The 19,025-nt window shown below is 40.7% G+C and overlaps 2 protein-coding genes across 3 annotated transcripts; one reads left to right on the plus strand and one right to left on the minus strand.

The window, feature by feature from the left end:
* The first annotated feature begins 5,896 nt into the window (after positions 1 to 5,896).
* On the plus strand, positions 5,897 to 17,429 carry LOC131668735 (integrin alpha-PS1). 2 transcript variants are annotated; one of them, XM_058943140.1, is made up of 17 exons: positions 5,897 to 6,624; positions 9,126 to 9,253; positions 10,074 to 10,097; positions 11,462 to 11,565; positions 11,631 to 11,970; positions 12,041 to 12,245; positions 12,312 to 12,458; positions 12,533 to 12,674; positions 12,740 to 13,008; positions 13,086 to 13,311; positions 13,399 to 13,630; positions 13,775 to 14,171; positions 14,264 to 14,493; positions 14,578 to 14,798; positions 14,881 to 14,975; positions 15,053 to 15,182; positions 15,243 to 17,429. In XM_058943140.1, exons 1-17 carry the CDS (start codon positions 6,443 to 6,445, stop codon positions 15,486 to 15,488), a joined length of 3,318 nt encoding a protein of 1,105 aa, XP_058799123.1. In that variant the 5' UTR covers positions 5,897 to 6,442; the 3' UTR covers positions 15,489 to 17,429. The 2 variants fall into 2 exon arrangements, with proteins under 2 accessions (XP_058799123.1, XP_058799124.1); XM_058943141.1 differs by lacking the exon at positions 10,074 to 10,097.
* Positions 17,430 to 17,440: 11 nt separating this feature from the next.
* Positions 17,441 to 18,952, minus strand: LOC131668736 (post-GPI attachment to proteins factor 3). The gene is made up of 7 exons (XM_058943142.1): positions 18,780 to 18,952; positions 18,558 to 18,700; positions 18,335 to 18,487; positions 18,140 to 18,264; positions 17,929 to 18,071; positions 17,654 to 17,858; positions 17,441 to 17,576 (listed from the first exon to the last, which is right to left on the minus strand). Exons 1-7 carry the CDS (start codon positions 18,907 to 18,909, stop codon positions 17,510 to 17,512), a joined length of 966 nt encoding a protein of 321 aa, XP_058799125.1. The 5' UTR covers positions 18,910 to 18,952; the 3' UTR covers positions 17,441 to 17,509.
* Between the last annotated feature and the right edge of the window lie 73 nt (positions 18,953 to 19,025).

Raw genomic sequence — 19,025 nt, forward strand, 5'->3', positions numbered from 1 at the left:
AACAAGAGTAGAAAAGAATCTTAAATTGGAGTAAACAAAAATTATATCCGTCTATCAGGTAATATTAAAATTTTAACTTTCACTTTCATATATAATGATAAGTTCTGAATTTCAACCATTTCTTCCTGGTTTTTTTTCTAGATGTCTGCATTATGCTACAGAAAAATAAACTTGTAAGACAAAAATTTATCATTTTAACTTACAAACTGAGGAATATTTAACACACGCCGTATGAAATTTTATGAAACTTATTTTGCATCAAAAGTTCATATAGATTTTTATCCAGTACGCATTTTTGGGCTCCGTTATTTATAATCATAAATTTTTACTCTTATTTTATATTAATAAGATAAAATAATGTACTTAGAAGTTTAAACATTTATCGGATCAGATTGACAAATTTTTAAGAGAACGAATATATACATTTTTTGAAGTCATCCGACTTGTTTTGGTATCAATCTATATTCTTATTAATAAGAAGTTATGAACAAAAAATAAATATCATAAAATAATATTGATCATTTACATGTTGACCAATGTTTATGAATTAAAAAAATTTTTTTAATACATAACGTTTTATATAATGAATTATTTAGTTCTAATAGAAAAGCTCAGTATTGATTAATAATTCAGAATTTACATGAAATTTTCAAGAAAAATGTGGTGCAACTGGTGTCTCTTGTAAAATATGTGAGTGCATATACTAAATAACTTTCATCGATTAATTGAAGTGTTTTTAAGTGCTATATTCAAATATTTTAGCAGAAAATAATAGTCTGTTAGGAGCATTATTTTTCTTCTTGCGAGAAAAAATGCGGTTAGGGCACGAGTTAAAATAAATAATTAATTGGTATTTAAAAAAAACAGAGCTACTGAAACAATTATTGTTTCATTAAAAAGAAAAATCCAATATATAGATCGCATATAAATTTATTGAAAACAGTCCTCTGTGATATAATTTTTCTCTATAATTCGTATACGATATATGAACACTTGGTTTAGCAGCCATTAGTGCTTCCATCAATTTCATTTTGTTTATTGTTTAGCACTTAAATTCATTGGCTAACCCTTGTGCAGCTTTCTCAGCATAACGATGTTCTGTAAGCAACGATTTGTTCCATTTGTAAATGTAAGATAAATTTTATTCTTGTGGAATTATTTTCATTACTTTTTAATATATTATTTTACTTGTACATTCATAAAGGACAAAATTATTTGTTCTATATTAAAGGACATTAGATAAAAAGAAGTCAGATTGTCAATCTGTTCTAGTTTCCAAACTGTTCAGATGGAAACAATATACTGTGTTGCTCTGGCATCAATATAATGCAGAATAATTTCGTTGTAGAAATGAAATACATTAATACACATCGACATGACCGTGCATCACGCGCAAACTCCAGCACACGTCGTTATATATAGTCGTATAACAGCGCTTTAACGTACGTTCTGAATCTTCGCTCGTCGATCTAGAAAAACACATAGCAGCTACACGCGTGCACACGGACATGCATATACAAACCAACGCGGCGTCGTTCTCGTACATCTCTTTTTCTACCCGCCGAGAAATTGTTCCCACGTGAGGCGAGCGCGTGATAATTAGATTAGTTCGTTTACACTGTCACCGATACGGATTACGTACGTTCTGTCGGATGACGACTCTTCATAATTAATGCAGATATATATACATCCTGGCGTGCTCTCGTGCAGTCGGCCTGTTTACGAGGCGAAACTTTTAGGGCGCGGCGTTGACTTTGAGTGAGCTTATATTGCCCAGGAATGCTAGTTTATTTATTAGGGTGCCTCTTTTACTGTTCGCGCCTTAAAGCTGCGGCTTTCTTTTATTGCTACGAATTGTTATGTTTCATTTCATTTTCTGTTTTTTTTTCAAATGAAAAATACGGTATTATTTTTTTTCAATTTCGCGAGTTACATTAATGGAAAACTTTCGTTGATGTTGTTCATAACGTAACTTTAAAGACTTAGTATTATTCAATTTTTACATTTCACTCAACGACGAAATAAAACTTTGAAGCAATTTTCCAAACAAAAAAGATATAAAACATATTTAATATTATTATTAATAATTATCTCGTGAATGTTGTGCTTCGAAGAGGAATATCGACGATACGACTGTTAAGTATATATACTCGTTGCAAAAATTTACCGGCGAATGATATCAGAATCGTTGTCGAGAGAAATTGTTATGAGCAGATCATTTATTAATCATACAAATATTACAAACATAAATATGAAAAAACGTGATTTGTTTTCCACGAAAAAAATTTTAAGCGATCTCAATATTATATTAATATTTCGAATTTCATATACTTTACGATGGTGATACTAATTAATGAAAACTTATCAAGGATGTACTCCGATTTTTACAACAGTTAGCTCTTAGATTGGGAAACATTTCTTACAATTTCCCAAACGAAAAGAGTTAGTTATCTGTCTTGGATTTTGATGGAAGTTTTGATTTTGGAATTTCACCATCCAATTAATAACACAAAAATAATTAAAATTGCTATTATATTTGTTAAAATTCAACTATAACTTAAAAACGACTGATCAGATTGACTATGTAATAAAAAAGTAATGACAAGAAAAATGACAAAAAATGCCTTTCTGCAGTCAAGTGTCATGTAATAATAATCACAGGCAAAGGTTTCTCTGCTTTAGTTGTGTGTATTATTATACTTTTGATACAAATGAGCAAACTAAAAGTGCTGGTTTGGAGTAAATGAGATAACTATTTCGTTACGAAAAAAGAAAACTTACTAGAAAACTGTACAAATTTGTTATAAAGGCGAAGAAAATCGCAGCTTGTTACAGAGATATAGTATACTGAAATGTATTGTCAATCGAGCGAATTTAAAAAAGGAAGTACGGCGTATCGCAATATGGTTGGAGACTCGCGAAAATCGTCTCACAAACGCGGCGCGTCTTAGTTCAACTCAACTCAACTAAATGTGTTCTCTTTCTTCTCTAAGAAAAATAAGTATAAAAAACAATTTTTCGAAGACAAGCCTTGTGATTACTTCAGATTTACTGAAAGCGAAAAATCGTGGAACGATAAATTATTGTTCTCAGACAATTATACTGTAAAACGTCAAGTTATATCATTAATGAGAAGAATATAAATAGTGTACACATCTTCGAGTATGCATTATGTAATATAAAATCATGTATAAATGATGTTAGTCTCTAATGCGCTAAGCAATAAAAATAAAAAATTATTGAAAATCATTTTTTATACTTATTCAAATTCAATGATCAACTGCACCATGTATGCATAATAAAAATACTTATTTTGACTAATAGTATAGCATAGGTGTGTGTGTAGTAATAGTAGTAGTAGTAGTAGTATCAGTTACGATGCTTTGAATTTCATGGTTGTTTTGGAATGCAAGAGTATTTTTAATGTGTATTCTATGATTGTCTTAATTATTATCTAAATTTTATTAATCCGTTACGGGATTTGACAATTTTTGCAAAATTTAATTAGAGGGTAATAGCACATAATTGAGTATGTAAGTCATGAAATCTGGAGAGCTTGTTTAATATTAGTTAAATACAAAATCGGAAAAATATTACCTGTAGTTGTCTTGCATTACCATTTCCGACAAATGTTGGCTCGTTGTTAAAGGTACATAGATGCAAGAAGGTAGAGTCTTTACATCGTATTTTTCGTTTAGGCAGCTGTCTTTTAAAAGATTTGTGTTGCAATGTGGTCTATACCAGATGAAATGAATTGACATCAAAATATACATAAGGACACTACGAGGGCTGTTTGAAAAGTTTCCGACCTCAACCTGAAGATGACAACACTTCGGGTTGAAGACCTAATAAAAATTTCAGTCATTTTGGACGCTTAGGTTTTTTATTTAATAATCGTTTAAGTGAGACGTTGTGAAGATTTTTCTGAACATGAAAAAAATTGAGTATCTAGCTAGCATTAAATATTTGTTTTTGAAAGACAATACACCTACGCCAATCAGAGAAGAGTTAGACACTATTTACGTAGATTCTACTCTATCATTTATGACCGTAAAATTTTGGACAGCAGAGTTCAAACGTGGACGTATCAGCTTGATTGATGATGAACGTTCAGGGTGGCCAAAAACTGTGACAGCCAGCAATAACATCGAAAAAGTTCACCAAATGGTACTAAACGATTTTCGAATTAAGGTTAGAGAGATAGAGGAAGTAATTGGAATAAAAGAACACATTTGTCATATATCGATTGAAGAATTGGGTATGCGTAAACTATTCGCACGTTGGGTGCCGCGTTTGCTCACTTTGGATCAAAAACGCATTCGGATGAACATTTTCAAGGCCTTTAAGCAAAAAGAGTCGGATTTTTTGCGTCAACTCATAACTGTAGATGAAACCTGGATTCACCACTATACTTCTGGAACGAAATAACAGTTAAAACAATGGATTGTAAAGAGTGAACCTGCTCCAGAAAAGCAAAGACGGTTTCGTCGACCGGGAAAGTGACGGCGACTGTTTTTTGGGATAGTCATGGAATTCTGTTGATTGATTGCCCCTAAAGAGGTAAAACAATAACAGGAGAATATTACGCATTATTGCTTGATAAGGTAAACACTGAAATTACAAGAAAGCAACCGCATTTGAAGAAAAAGAAAGTGTTTTTTCATCAAGACAACACACCTGCTTACACTTTGGTAAAAGTCATGGCTATAATTCACGAATTGCGCTTCGAATTGGTTGACCATCCACCGTATTCACCAAATCTGGCCCCTAGTGACTTTTTCCTGTTTCCTAATCTTAAAATTTCACTTGCAGAAAAGAGAATTTTTATCGGGCGAGGAGGCTATCGCATACGTAAACGCCTATTTTGAGGAGAAAGACGATAACTGTTATTTGAACGGGTTAAAGAAGTTAGAGCATCGCTGGAATAAGTATATCAACTTAAAAGGAGACTATGTTAAAAAATAAAAATGATTTTAGAGTAAAATTTTTGATGTCTTGTTTCTTAGTTAGGTCGGAAACTTTTCAGACAACCCTCGTAACGTCGCTTTCCATTTGATATATCATAATCCATCAACGTGTACCGTCGGTTTATCGCGCTTTCAATAAATATAGACTGCCCCAAGTTCAAGGCAGTTTAGCAGCTGTCGATCAATCTTTCAATCTGGCCAAGCCTTATAATCATTTCGGGGCTCTAGAAATACGAGTTGCCAAATAAAATAGCCAATCCGTTCAAGAACAACCGTTTAGAAACGTATTGCGATTTTTTAAGTATCAATGCAATAACACTGCATGTTTGTTTCGCGAAATTATCAATGAAGTTTCAATAGAGTCAAAAAATTATTCGCAGACCTATTCGGCTGGAGACGTGTAGAACCTTTCTTACAATCATCATCTACACTGCATTCATCAAATTTGTTTTCATACGATATCCTGAAACTCAGTAATTTTTTCGAGATCCTTGATAATACTGACTTTAAATTATCACGTAGCTGCACTGAACTATTCGTATTTTTAAAAGACTGAATTTGTATAGAATAAAATACACTCATTTTTCAAAAAATCATCTAGTTATTTTTTAAATCTACAATACACCAGAACATTTGGTGTTAAATTCAGTTACTACAAAAAAAGAAAGTGCCTGTATACCTATCAGGATAGAAATTAGCATGATACCGAAAGAGTAAGAAAGAAAGAGCGAAACAAACGTTGAAGTCAGCACGACTACAGCGAACATGCGTTCAGTTCATATTGATGGTGGTGATACTAGTCAGTCACGTGACGCGTTCGACGTACCACCACCACTACCACTTTCAACTCGTCAAGCAGCGGCGGCGGCGAAAGAGAGACGGAGGCGGCAAACTGGTCGAGGAGCGGCTCAGTCGCCGTCAGTACACACTGAACGTAGTTGCCGTGAGTGTCGGTGTGGTTTTCTCTCCTCGTTCGGCTCATACATTTTTTCATTGCGTGCTGTGTATACAGCGTACTTACACGTACGAACGCCACGATATCGACGAGAGTCATACAGCGGCAACTCTCGTCGACCATCGTCCATCGGCGTGGCTGTTCATCTAGGCAAGAAGGAAAATATATACGTTGGATCAAAGGAAAGAAAGGATTCTATCCGAGTCCGTGCGCGAGAGGAAGAAAGGAAGGCGCGTGCGTGGGTGGATCACCTTTACCGGAGGAGAGCAGTGTCGAGTCGTCGCGCGTACGTGTGTGTGCGTGTGCCTATAGTGTATATTACCTGGCAAGAGTGTGAGTGCGTGCAGCCGCAGGAGAGAGAAGGTAAATGAAATCTCGCGCGAGCGGAGAGGTGAGAAAGAAGTAAGAAAGGGAGAAACGACGACGACGGAGACGACGATGCTTGAGAGAGGAGTCAGCAGTAGTGTGTAAAAGCGCTCGTTAACCACACGAGAAATACGTGATATACAACGCTGGAATAATGTTGACGTCGAGGGTTTCACTGTTGTGGCTGCTGCTCAGTTTCTCGGCGCTTACACGAGGGTTCAACCTCGAGCCGAGGATACCTGTTATAAAGAGGGGAGCGAGTGGTAGCTACTTCGGCTTCTCCATTGCCGAACACCAAGAGGACCGCGGAGATGAGAACCCAAAATACGTTAGCTGGTTGGTTCTTATTTGCTTTTCTTAGATTTCGCTTGTTCTGGTATTCGCCGCAGTCACCCTGGAATTCTCGTGCGCGAGCACACACACACACACGTGTAATATAATATTTCACTTTGGCATCGAGGCAAGCGTTACTTGCACTTGTGTCAGCAGCGCCGAGGCAATTTTAGCACGATTATGCACTACGCGCTTACTCGTGCGCGACGTTGACGAATACACCGTTATTTTTAACGCTTTATTGATTCGAAAAGGTCGTTAGACTTAAGCTGAAGAATTATTATTCGCGAGAAAAAGAGGCTTACAGTTCGGGCGGCTATATTGAAAAATGAACACATTCATCAGCGATTGATGAGTAATGTTCGATGTGCAATATCGCTGAGCCTTGTCGTTAATTGATCGCCGGCCGTAGATTCTGCGATCCGTTAATTAACGTCCTCGTAAAGATTGTAGTTAATAATCGAACGCGTGTACAGCTCAATTCCCCCCCACCCTCTCCCTTCAGAGACGTTTATGTACGAACGTTGTCCGGTAACCGACCGAAAAAATGTCTCCACGGGATTAAAACCGCGCCGCATCTTCGTGGAAACAAAACAGAACGAAAATTCGATATCGCGAACAATGGCGCGACGACGCGCGGATGGCTAAAAATACGGATGATGTAGAAGTGGAGAATATTCGGCAATTTATTCATTCGACGAGCTTTATGACCGAAATACTAATGAGCGAGGAGCATCGTGGCAATTGGAATTTTTTGCTTTTCTGGCTGTTGCGACATACTTCGCCGCTCCAATTTCTAAAAGCCGTGAATCGCTTTATTTCTTTTTTGTCGCAGTCAGTCGAATTCCGCGCGAGAGCGCGACAGTATATAGACGTCATATTTTTTCTCCTCTTGTTTGTATAACATACGACTAGAGGTACATGCTAACCTAGAGATATTTTATTACATGCCTCCTTTCTCGAGGGAGAGAATTCCTTGCGCCAGCGCCGATAGCGAGATTTACTTCTCAAATACAGATGTTTCATGCGGTCGCCGTCGCTTGATTTTTTCGGGTTGACTTTTATGGCAATTTATTTGGTGTGTGGCACGTTAAAGCTTTTCTTGTCTAATGTTTTTAACGGAATTTCTCGTCGGGGAATACCGGCAACTCTGCATTGGGGGGATTTAACGACTGTTTTCGTATAAATTGTTTCTCTATGGAATTCCTTTTTTTTTTTATTGATTGTATGCGTGGGATAAAATTTCTTTTTTTCTTAGGCAATGTATTTCAAGTGAAAACATTAAAATAAACAGTTTATAAATAATGAATTTTGATGGCAAATTTGTTCAATCATAACTCATTATTTTTGTCTTCGTGATTAAATTATCTATGATGTCATATTTGGCACACTCACCTCCACGTATACTGAATGTAACGAATCAACTTACTGGCCTACATCCAACTTTGGTTATCTGTAGACGAGCCCGTGAGAAACGTATTTCGGGTTGATCTCGCGGAGAGAAATTTACGAATGGAAGCTGTTGTTACAGCCTTGCGGAAAACAACAGCGCAACCGCGCGATTACGAAATCGGCGTGTCGGTCATTCGTTACTCAAACATCTCTGCGTAATTTACAAAGTCTTATCTGATAATAAAGGCGAGGACCGCTGCAAACGACGCCGCCGCGGGAAAGTGCAGATTTCGATGAGGAAATTTGGCGCGCGGGCAGGCAGCTGCGACGCCTGAATCATTGCCGCTCTATTTTTACAATGAGCGCGCGCTCTATATTTATAAGCGTCATCGTCATCCTCGCCCGCGGAAATGGATCGCGACGAGAGAAGTGCAGCGCGCCCGTCAACGTGAACGGGCGCGATACGTTATCCTCTCGCGGGCCGATGACTCACGATGATGCTCTCGCGCATCGGGAACTTTTGCCGCGCGCGGCGCGCCTTTATAAATAAAACGGCCTCTGCTAATGTGATCTTACGTCTGTTTCTCGCGCGGGGGCTCTGCGATCCTTCTCCCTTTTATCTCGACGGGCTCTCTCTGGTTTTCATCCGCGGAGCGCTGGTCGATCGATCGCCGGCAATTACCAAATGTCCTTGCTAAGTCGTCGTTGCGCATCGGTGGTTGGCAATCGACTTTGGCCCGCTTAATCTTCGCTTTCTTATTCATCTTCTCCTCCCGCCTCTTCTCCAGTGAGCGAGTCTAAATTTGGAGTGTATATCGCTTCTTGCAGGAAGTTAAAAAAAGAAAGCTCAAAAGCGCGCGTGTATCTTATCAGAGCGTGAACCACGTGGAATCTACCGCGACCTCGAATAAATCAATTGACGCGGCGTGCAAGGCGGAAATGTAATTTTCATTAGAAAACACGGAACAGAGGAGTAGCTCGACCCGTCGCCTCGCGCTTCATGAATTGCTAACGCTGCGCTTGGTGTCGCTCGAGCACGATGAACGCGCGTCGAAATGAAATCGCCGTGGAACGTTAGTTGGCGAGCTGACGAGAGCGGCGTCTCGTTGCAGGATGCTGGTGGGCGCGCCGCTGGATCAGAACCGCCAGCCGGGCACCAATCATTCGGGCGCCTTGTGGATGTGCCCGATGACGAGCGACGAGCACGACTGCGAGCAGCTTATCACCGACGGCCGCTTCAGTGAGTATTCATCGGTAATCTCGACCACCGACGTCGCGGCTTTTTCTTTATCAGGGAGATAAGGAGTATGTAAAAAAATATATATATATAGTCTGTGGTGAGGCGTAGTGAAAGCTACCTATTGGCGAATTGACGCTGCCGGCTCTCTCGCGGAATTGAATTCATTGAGCCGCGGCTTCGCCGCGCGGGGCAGTTTCAGCTCGATGCCGTGAGAGAGCACGCGCGGCATTCATTCGACGATACGCGTAATTTACAGTAATTTTTTCCCTCGCGGGCTTCCTTCGCTAAGGTTTATCTACTCTTTCGTTCGTGGGTTATTTCTCTGCCTCTCGATCTCTACTTAATTAATTTTTTTCTTGGCGGATACTGGATTACGACGGCCAGCTAGCTCGACGTCGCTTGTTTTTCATCCGAAGTACGCGTAATTTTAGAAATGATTCTTTACACGCGGGAGATATGCAGAATTTCGTCCGTTCATTGAAAAAGAAAGAAAAAAAAAAACAAGTATCCGACTCGAGCTATCTCTCGTCGACTTTATAACATTTCTGTAACAAAAAAAAATGTATTTTAGTTGCGTAGAAAAAGGAACGATGATAATGAATTTAAAAAGAATACGAGATAAACGACGACCACTCACAAAGACAACTGACTGCATAGGAATGATGCACACATTTAAAATTTTCTTTTGTCCCTTCTCTCCCTAAAACATACATATACATTAAACACACAATACAACTTTATTAATATGCCATCTTCAAAATTGTAAAATGATGTACGAACTCACTGAGAAAACTGTTCATTGTTTATGGCGTGGGTGAAGGCGAGAGCAGTCAGTACGAGTCAAGTAAGTGAACAACTACCAGCAACGGAATTAAGCGAATGTTTAAATAAGAGTTTTCATATCTTTCTTTTTATTTCTTGCTTACATCTCTTGACATCTATCAAATCATTATTGTTTTTTACATCTCCCCCAATCTTCCTATATATTTCTTCACTCGAACGAAAACATCTACACCGAACGCAGAGACAGAGAGTGAGAGCACTCTCTGTGCAAAGCATGAGCTGCAAAAAAAAAAAAAAAAAAACTAATCTCTGAGCTTGAGTGTGCATTGAAAAAGAAGCGAGCATGATTTGCCGACTACTAATACGAATCGCGCGTTTTATCTCTGCTCGTGTGTGCGCCAGCGAGTGTTTTATGTGCCGCCGCCGCCGCTTGATTCGATTTGATCGCGGCACAGCCAAGCAAAACGCCGCCGTCGCACATCGATTCTAACCAATCTAGCTGTACTGCCAGTTGAGTAACGAGCTTGTGAGAGCTTTGATGTTGTCTAACGATTGTCATAACAGCTTCGTCGCAACACTTTTCTTTTTTTTTTATCTTCTTTTGATTGATTTTCATTAACCCGTTAGCTTTGTTCTTTTCGCATTAGTTTGTTTATTAACTTATCGTGCGAACGACTCTTAAATCGAGCGTTTCGCATGAAGAAAACGACGCGGTTTATCGCGCAGCGGCTGAATTGATGGGGCGACAAACGCGCCTCAACGATTTCCGAGCGATGGCCGTTTTTCACTGACGAGAGGGGCGGGATAGAAGAAAAGAAAAAAAAAAACGCACACGGCTAATAGAGAAAATGAGCTAATGGGACGATCGGCGCGGTCCCCTATTAACGCTGGCATTGGCAGGCCGCCCAGCCGTGGCGAGAGCGGCAGGAGCGAACGATCCGAAGCCTGTGGCGCGGTAAGACGCTCCCGGCAGTCCCGAAGCGAGCGCTCGATTCAAGAGTCGTCGGCCGCGCGAGCAAGCAATAACGCTCGCATCGGTTGGTCGAACTAACCGGACTAACAAACGAAGATAGGAGCGGCGAGCGCGACGCCTGGATGTGTGGCGAGTCGCGGGATGAATCGAGAATTCGCCTTTCGCTTCGCTCTCTGGTCCCACAGCCGGAAGAGCTATTCCCGACTCGCGGGCGCGGGCACGCTGGTCGCGGCTTTGGCGCCGGCTCGACCGTTGAGCCGATCACTCGCGGCTGGGGCAACGATCGAACCGGGGCAGCGCACGCTTTGCCGGGAACGCGTTGCTCCGGGCGAGTCGCTGCCCCGCGAAACGAGAAAAAGGGACGAGCTGGAAAGAGCCGAAGCCCCGACAGCGGGAACGCGGGGAAAGAGGAGCGCGCGGTGCTAATGCGAGTGTGCGCGCTGTCCCTGCAGCCATGGACAACGACACGCTGACGAAGCCGAGCAGCAACGAGATCGTGGACGGCCAGTGGCTGGGCGTAACGGTGCGCAGCGCCGGAGTCGGCGGCAAAGTCATGGTGAGACGGCGCGAGCCCACGCGGCGGCGCTCCCGAGCGCACTAACCGAGCGACGCCTGCCGCAGGTCTGCGCCCACCGCTACATCGTCAAGAACAAGGACTCGCAGTGGGGCCAGGGCCAGTGCTACATCTTCAGCCAAGACCTCAAGTTCCAGGAGATGAAGAAGCCCTGCTCGGGCAAGCCGACCGCGAGGGCGCACGAGCAGTACGGCTACTGCCAGGCGGGCACCTCTGGGGCGCTCGAGCCGTCGGGCGACTACGCGCTCATCGGCACGCCGGGCCCGCACACCTGGCGCGGCACGCTCTACGTCACCAGCGTCTCCGACGCCTTCTTCTCCAAGGACACCGTGGTCTACAGCTCGCCCATGCAGGACGAGTCGCCCGTCTCCAAGTACAGCTATCTCGGTGAGTGGCCCACGGGGGGACGATCCGCCTGCGGGACGCTCGCCGACCTTCCGCTCGCTTCGAATTCAAGGCATGTCCGTGACGGTGGGCGACTTCTTCAAGAGCGGCATGGCGTACGGCGCCGGCGCGCCGCGCTCCAACGGCACCGGCCAGGTCATCCTGTTCGCCCGGCACCTGCAGAGGCCCGAGATGGAGGTGAAGCTGGTCCTCAACGGCGAGCAGTTCGCCTCGAGCTTTGGCTACGAGCTGGCGTCCGCCGACGTGAACGGCGACAGGTACGCGCGCGCGCTCTCGTCCCCGCGATGCGGCCCGCGTAATCGGAGCTGGCGCTCGGTTCGCAGGCAGGCCGACCTGATCGTGGCCGCGCCCTTCTACTACGGCAGACAGGAGGGCGGCGCGGTCTACGTGTACACGAAGCTGTGCGAGAACCCGCGCGACGCCGCCCACTGCAACAGACCGACCAAGCTCGTCGGTCGCGAGGAATCGAGGTACGTGTGCCTGCCCCCCTTTCGCCGGTCGCCCCTCGCGAGCGACTCCGCTCACGCGCCTTTGGCCCTTGCAGATTCGGCTTCGCCCTGACCAACCTCAGGGACATCAACAACGACGGCTACGAGGACGTGGCCATCGGCGCGCCCTACGAGGGCATGGGCGCGGTCTACATCTATCTGGGCTCGAAGAGCGGCCTCATAAGCACGCCGTCGCAGGTAAGCCGCGACGCGACGCCGCGATCGGCCGATCGACTGATCGCGCCTGCCCCGCGTGTCGCCAGGTCGTGCACTCGGAGAGCACACCGCAGCCGTTGAGGACCTTCGGCTACTCGCTGAGCGGCGGCATCGACATGGACCTCAACGGCTATCCCGATCTGATGGTGGGCGCGTACGAGGACGACGCGGTCGCTTTGCTGCGAGCCAGAAGGATCATCGACATCGTCACCTTCGTCAGGTTCCCCAGGAAAGGCGGCGGTTATCAGGATAAAAACGAGCCGATCGATCCGAATCGCGCCGGCTGTCCCGAGGATCCCAATTCCAACCACACATGGTTAGCGAGATTCCCGTAATGAGCTTTGCGAGGCTAACGGTTACGCGGTTACAAATCTCGTTTCACTCTGCGCGCAGTTTCGCTTTCGAAGCCTGCTGCAAGGTAGCCAACAACGTCAAGGAGGATCACATAAGGTCGCTGCGACTGGCGTCGTACGTCGAGGCCGAGACTTATTCCGGCAATAAGAAGTTCTCGCGAGTGTGGTTCGCCAGCGGGAACAATCGGCCGCACTTCGTCAGCAGCATCGCCACCCTGGACGCGCGAAGTCCGATGCATTGCCAAAGAGAGATTCTTTATTTGAAAGTGCGTGCCTCGTGAATGATTACGATCGAGCCAGTGTGCATACAATTTCGCTCGCTCACGCTCTCTCTCTCTCTCTCGCGATTGCAGGAAAACACGCACGACATTCAGTCGCCAATCAAGTTCCGGCTGAATTACACCTTGATTCAGGACGAGCCAAAAATGCCAGTCAAAGGTGCGCCGCTGCCGGACATCAACAATTATCCGATTTTAAATCAACAAGAGGCTGCTCGTATCTTCGAGGCTGCCTTCCAAAAGGACTGTGGAAGCAATGACGTTTGTGAAAGCGATTTGAGATTATCAGCTAAGTTAAACTTACAACGTGAGTAGCGATCGACGGCGTTTATTTGACATGACTAATTGTCTTCGAATACACGACCAAGTAGTTGCGATAAGAAACCCAACTATATGTGCCGCGCGAAAATTAGTTTGAGCGCGGATTCAATGCGCTTTCAATAAATTGCAGCCTCGCCGACACAAAGGAACTACTACGAGTTGCTCCTGGGAGAAAGCGAGGAGTTGGCGGTAGATTTGAACGTAACTAACGTGGGTGAATCCGCCTACGAAGCGCAATTATACCTCTTCCATTCACCTAGTCTCAGCTACGTTGGTACTAAGCAAAATGATTCCGCAATTTGTACTATACACAACAGTTCCGTTATAGTCTGTGCTATCGGTAATCCATTCAAGAACAACAAGTCCGTGTCCATTCAAGTGAGATTCGATCCAAAATATTTGGAAGACGACGAAGGCAAGATTGGATTTACTGCCTTTGTCAACTCCACCTCGAAGGAAATCAGTGTCAAAAAACCGATACGCTTGCAAGCTACAGTCTTGAGACGAGCGGAGATGTCTATTAAAGGGTTCGTAATTTAATCTATTTTATATATCTTCGTTCCTGACTAAGAAAACTTCTAAAAAATCAACTAAATCTTTTTATTTCTCTTTGCACTAGGAGTGCCAAAGTTGCGTGGTCCACTTACGGTGGTCCGATTATCGGTGAATCTGCGGTTAAAAAGTTGGTCGATGTAGGTCCTAAAGTAGTTCACGTTTATCAAGTATTCAATGACGGTCCATGGAAAGTCAACTCTTTGGACGTCGTTATATCGTGGCCGTACGAAGTCGCCAATGACAAGCCCCACGGAAAATGGTTGCTATATTTAGAAGAAACGCCAATGATGCAGGGTAAATCGATCGTTTTATCAGTTATAATCGTACATCAAACAACAAAGAATTTCTAATAATCGGAGCAAATTTATCTTTTTTAAGATGGTACCGAATGTCAAGTGCCACAGGGTTATGTCAATCCGCTAAATCTACTAGGTAGTTTAGGAATGGAAGATATTGATCCATTATTTCCAGCCAAGCCAAGCTCATCTATTGAATCTAATCAAACAAATCATATGAGGAGGAGACGAGATACCGAGAAAGTTGTCACAACCAAAATTATAATCGATAAAGATGGCCACAAAAAAGCCGTCGTTTCAATGGTAAATTTGACAGAGCTTATTTTTTTATCCGTCATTCTAACGACAACTTTGTTCTTAATTCAAAATTGTTTTTACTTTGCAGAACTGTCGAGCAGGCACAGCGAAGTGTTTTAAAATGACATGTTCTATTCGCAACCTTCAAAAGAAGGAAGCAGCTACTATCATAATTAAAGCAAGGTGTGTTTATAAAAGTGAAATTCATTCACTTGATTTTTAAATTTTCAACAAATTTATAAAATAAAAATATTACGTAGATTGTGGAACTCAACATTGGCGGAAGATTATCCGAAGGTTGACAGAGTAAATATCGGTTCGAGCGCTGAAATTATTATTCCTTCGACTGTCGTCATACAGCAGACTAATTTAACAGATGATCTTGCAGAGGTAAATAAATTTTATATTGTCATGCAATAGAATGAAAGTTATTATATTGTGTTTTTTCAGGCTATCACGATAGTCAGTCCAGATTCACTTGATAAACAAGAACCCGAGAGAGTACCTATTTGGATAATAATTGTAGCCGCGGTAGCTGGTCTACTACTCCTAATTTTTCTTACATTGATCTTGTGGAAACTTGGTTTCTTCAATCGAAGAAGGCCCGATCACACGTTATCCGGTAATTTACAAAAGCATCGTGATGAAAATCCCGAAAATGAGGCTCTGGTCAAACACTCCACAAATATACACTGACATTTGGCACGAATTATATTCAAGACAGCTGAGTTGATGTTTCGTTTGTGATAAATTATGATCACTTTTGTATCACCGAAATACCGTACAAAAGTTTTCATTAAACGCCCATCAACATTTAATCAACTGTTTGATTAAACTCGATGCTCAAAAAAACAATGTCTCGAAAATTAGAACTTTGTAAAAATTCTTCCCATGGATGCGGGTATAAATCATAATATACTCAGACACTGGTGACTAAAACAGCAATTTATGGTACTTAAAATCTCATGCGGAGATCTATGCATCCAATATACGAAATGCTAATAGATGGGAATTATAATTGATACGGATGAGGGTCGTTTCGTGTGACTCTTAAAGAGATGCCAATTAAGACGTGGCGTTGTCACGACGTCCACGCTGTACTATAGTACAAAAGGTTAAAAAGCTATTAACCGTGGAAATAAATACACACGCACGAAAAGAGAAAGACAACACGACATTCGTGAATGCTTTCTTCAAACGATTGCACACACTATATTAACCGTCATGTATGAGATGTGATATTTATTTTTTATCACTTATTTTCGTCGTTATTTTTTTTCGAAACAACGATCGTTCTTAAATTTTTAATTACCGTATGAATGTATTTTTTTAAAACTTCTTTACATTTCACTATATCCTTTTTAACTTTCATTATTTTACGTAATCTGTACATTTTTAACGGGTGTTTGTTACTTTTAAAATATTTTGTTATCAAATTAATAATTATTGGTTTTTTTACACAAAGAGAAACTAAACTCATTCACGCGTATAATAGTAAAATGACTATTATGTATAGTGCTAATACATTGATTTGCATTGTAAGACTGATAAGCGTTCAATCAACTTAATGCAGACATTTTAATGTCTTCATGAAAGTCTGTGCAATATACGGTTTTTCAGAAGATTTTTTAAATAAGGACGATTAAGTCAATAAATTTAAAAATGTCAGTAAATTATTGACGAAAAAATAAGTGAAATGTAAAGAATTCCCGTCAGGAATTGACCAAACTTTCAGCTGTCTCCGTCACGCTTTTTATAAATGAGACAGTCAGTTTGCAAAAACTTCATATAAGTCATTATATAAAGTTCTTTGATTAGGATTTGAAGTGAGTGGAATTGTTAGTTACACCAAGCAGTAGCCAACCCTCTGTATATGCTGTAATTTATAAAACTAACGTAGTTTAAGTGATATTTAATGTCATTTTAATTTTATTACAAACAAATAAGCGTATTATATACTACTATTCCAAGTCGCGTTCTCTCAACGAAAACTCGTACAAATGGCAGCATTACTTTGTTTTTATTATTAAAAAAATTCTTTTTTTTCTGTTTTTTTGTTAGATCGTGCGAAAAATAAAGAGTGCTTATTATGCGTATACCCTCGATATCAAGTGATAAATTATTATAATTATTTTTTAATAGACAATAATAGTCGACAATTTCTAGGCACTTGATATGTATGCATTTACAAAAAGCATAAAAAACTTATTAGAATACCTCTTCAGGTATGCTTAGCGAAACGATTGCAGTACTTAAAACGATGTGTCAAAAAGAAGATATCTTCAAAATAATAAAATAAAATAAAATGCAACTAATGTGGAATATTGTTAACTCTTCAGAAATATCGAATTTATGTACTGTTATAAGCGTTTAAAGTCATATATTTTTACTTTCTATCGAAACATTCCCAATCGCAGCTTCCAAAATGCTTTACTAGATTTTTTTAATCCCTTGATGTTTCGTTTATTAAATTTGGCTATTTTTTTTCTACGACAATATTAACGCAGTCTTTTAACGACGAGTGCTCACTGCCTCAAAAAATGTACTCTGTCAAGTGGCACATCAACAACTCGACATAAGGTACTCCTGAAAGGTGCTACCTTTTATGCAAATGAAACTTATGTATATTATTATCATTATTATTCTTTAAAAATCAATAAAAAATAAATTTTTTTCTACGAAATTATTTGTTCAAATCTTCTTTCAAAACATTTTCATCACAGTTGATCAGACTCAAGTTTTGCATATTGTCTTCTAAGATATTGGCAATCGAGAATTATAAACCTACAACAAAGATCAGCTTATTATCTACATAAAATATTTCAAGTAATGACTAGAACTGTAATAAAATGCTGCTGTACCTATATAACAATTTCACTAATGGAACAGTGGAAGCATGCCACAAGGAATGTGCATCAAAGATCCATACAATAGGAGGAAAGTCAGCGATTTCTAATAAAGTGACTGATACTGTTAACACAGTGAACCAGCCAGCTAAATGCACATGAGGTAGGCTTTTGTGGTTTTTGTACCACCAGATCATTGTCAACAAAAAAGTGAAAAAACCTGAAAAGATTATTAAATTAGATACAATTGACTTCCTTACTTCATTTTATTTTTGATTAATTCTACTCACCAATTATTATATTGAACTTCATATTGAAGCCATAGTCTATTTTGCCAGACCAAAGATGATTTAAATGAGTGTACAATGTTGCTAAATAAATAGCAGTCACTACTATGAAAACTTTGCTTTTCACTTCATCCTTACACGATATCCTAAAATATCAATATTAACACATTAGATTTGAAGAGAATTATTCATTCTTTTATTGATTTAGAAATACCTTAACAATAGGCAATATAACAAGGTTAATACAATTACAAATGCGCAAGAATAGTCCATAACTTCTGTAAAATCTTTATCTCGTGTGTGAAATATAGCTGACCAAAACCAACCATGTAAACAGATCTGTAATGTATGAATATCATAAATAAAAAAATGGATTTAGTTGCTACCATATTCTCTAAGCAAAACTTACAACTGAGAACCAGGTCCACACAAAAAACATTGGTGAAATGGAACTAACATCTCTTCTAAATTGGAGATAGTAAGTAGCATGAGCATAGAAGTTTAAAATAGAAAATAACACCGATGCAGGCTCTTGTATTCCAAAAATACGAATAAATGGCCACTATTGCAAAATATTTAAAAAATAATTATTTTCATACGAACAAATTAGAAATGTATTAAGAAATATTTACTTTTCCATAAAATTGTGGCACTTGAAGTCCTTTAGACGTGAAAAAATTGACAGTTTCCCACATGCAATGATAACTACAGTCTTCTTTACAAGTCCAAAAAAGTAGCTTTAAAACTATACTAGGAGATTTTTTAAAATCTACGGCTGTGAAATGATAAAATAATAAGTAAATTTTGCTGGTACATATCCCTTTGCAAGATAGGTAGGTTAGCTAGATTTTTACCATTTTTACAGTTGCCGACTCGACAATTATTGACACAATTATTGTAAAAATGGGATCGGTCACCTATCGACGACCTTGCTACTGAGAGAAATTGTAAAAATGTCAGAATAATAAACCATGATTTTGACATTTTCAAAACAAAATAGAGAGCAGACGAAATCTAAAGGTGCTAGAAGACGCGCCATACTGTTTTTTTAAGTATATACGCTTGCACCGCATACACGCTGCACGATCACTAAACTGAAA

This window comes from Phymastichus coffea, unplaced genomic scaffold (assembly GCF_024137745.1).
Source record: "Phymastichus coffea isolate CEN01 unplaced genomic scaffold, Cenicafe_Pcof_1.1 PCOF00083, whole genome shotgun sequence".
In the NCBI taxonomy this organism is placed as follows: Eukaryota; Metazoa; Arthropoda; class Insecta; order Hymenoptera; family Eulophidae; genus Phymastichus; species Phymastichus coffea.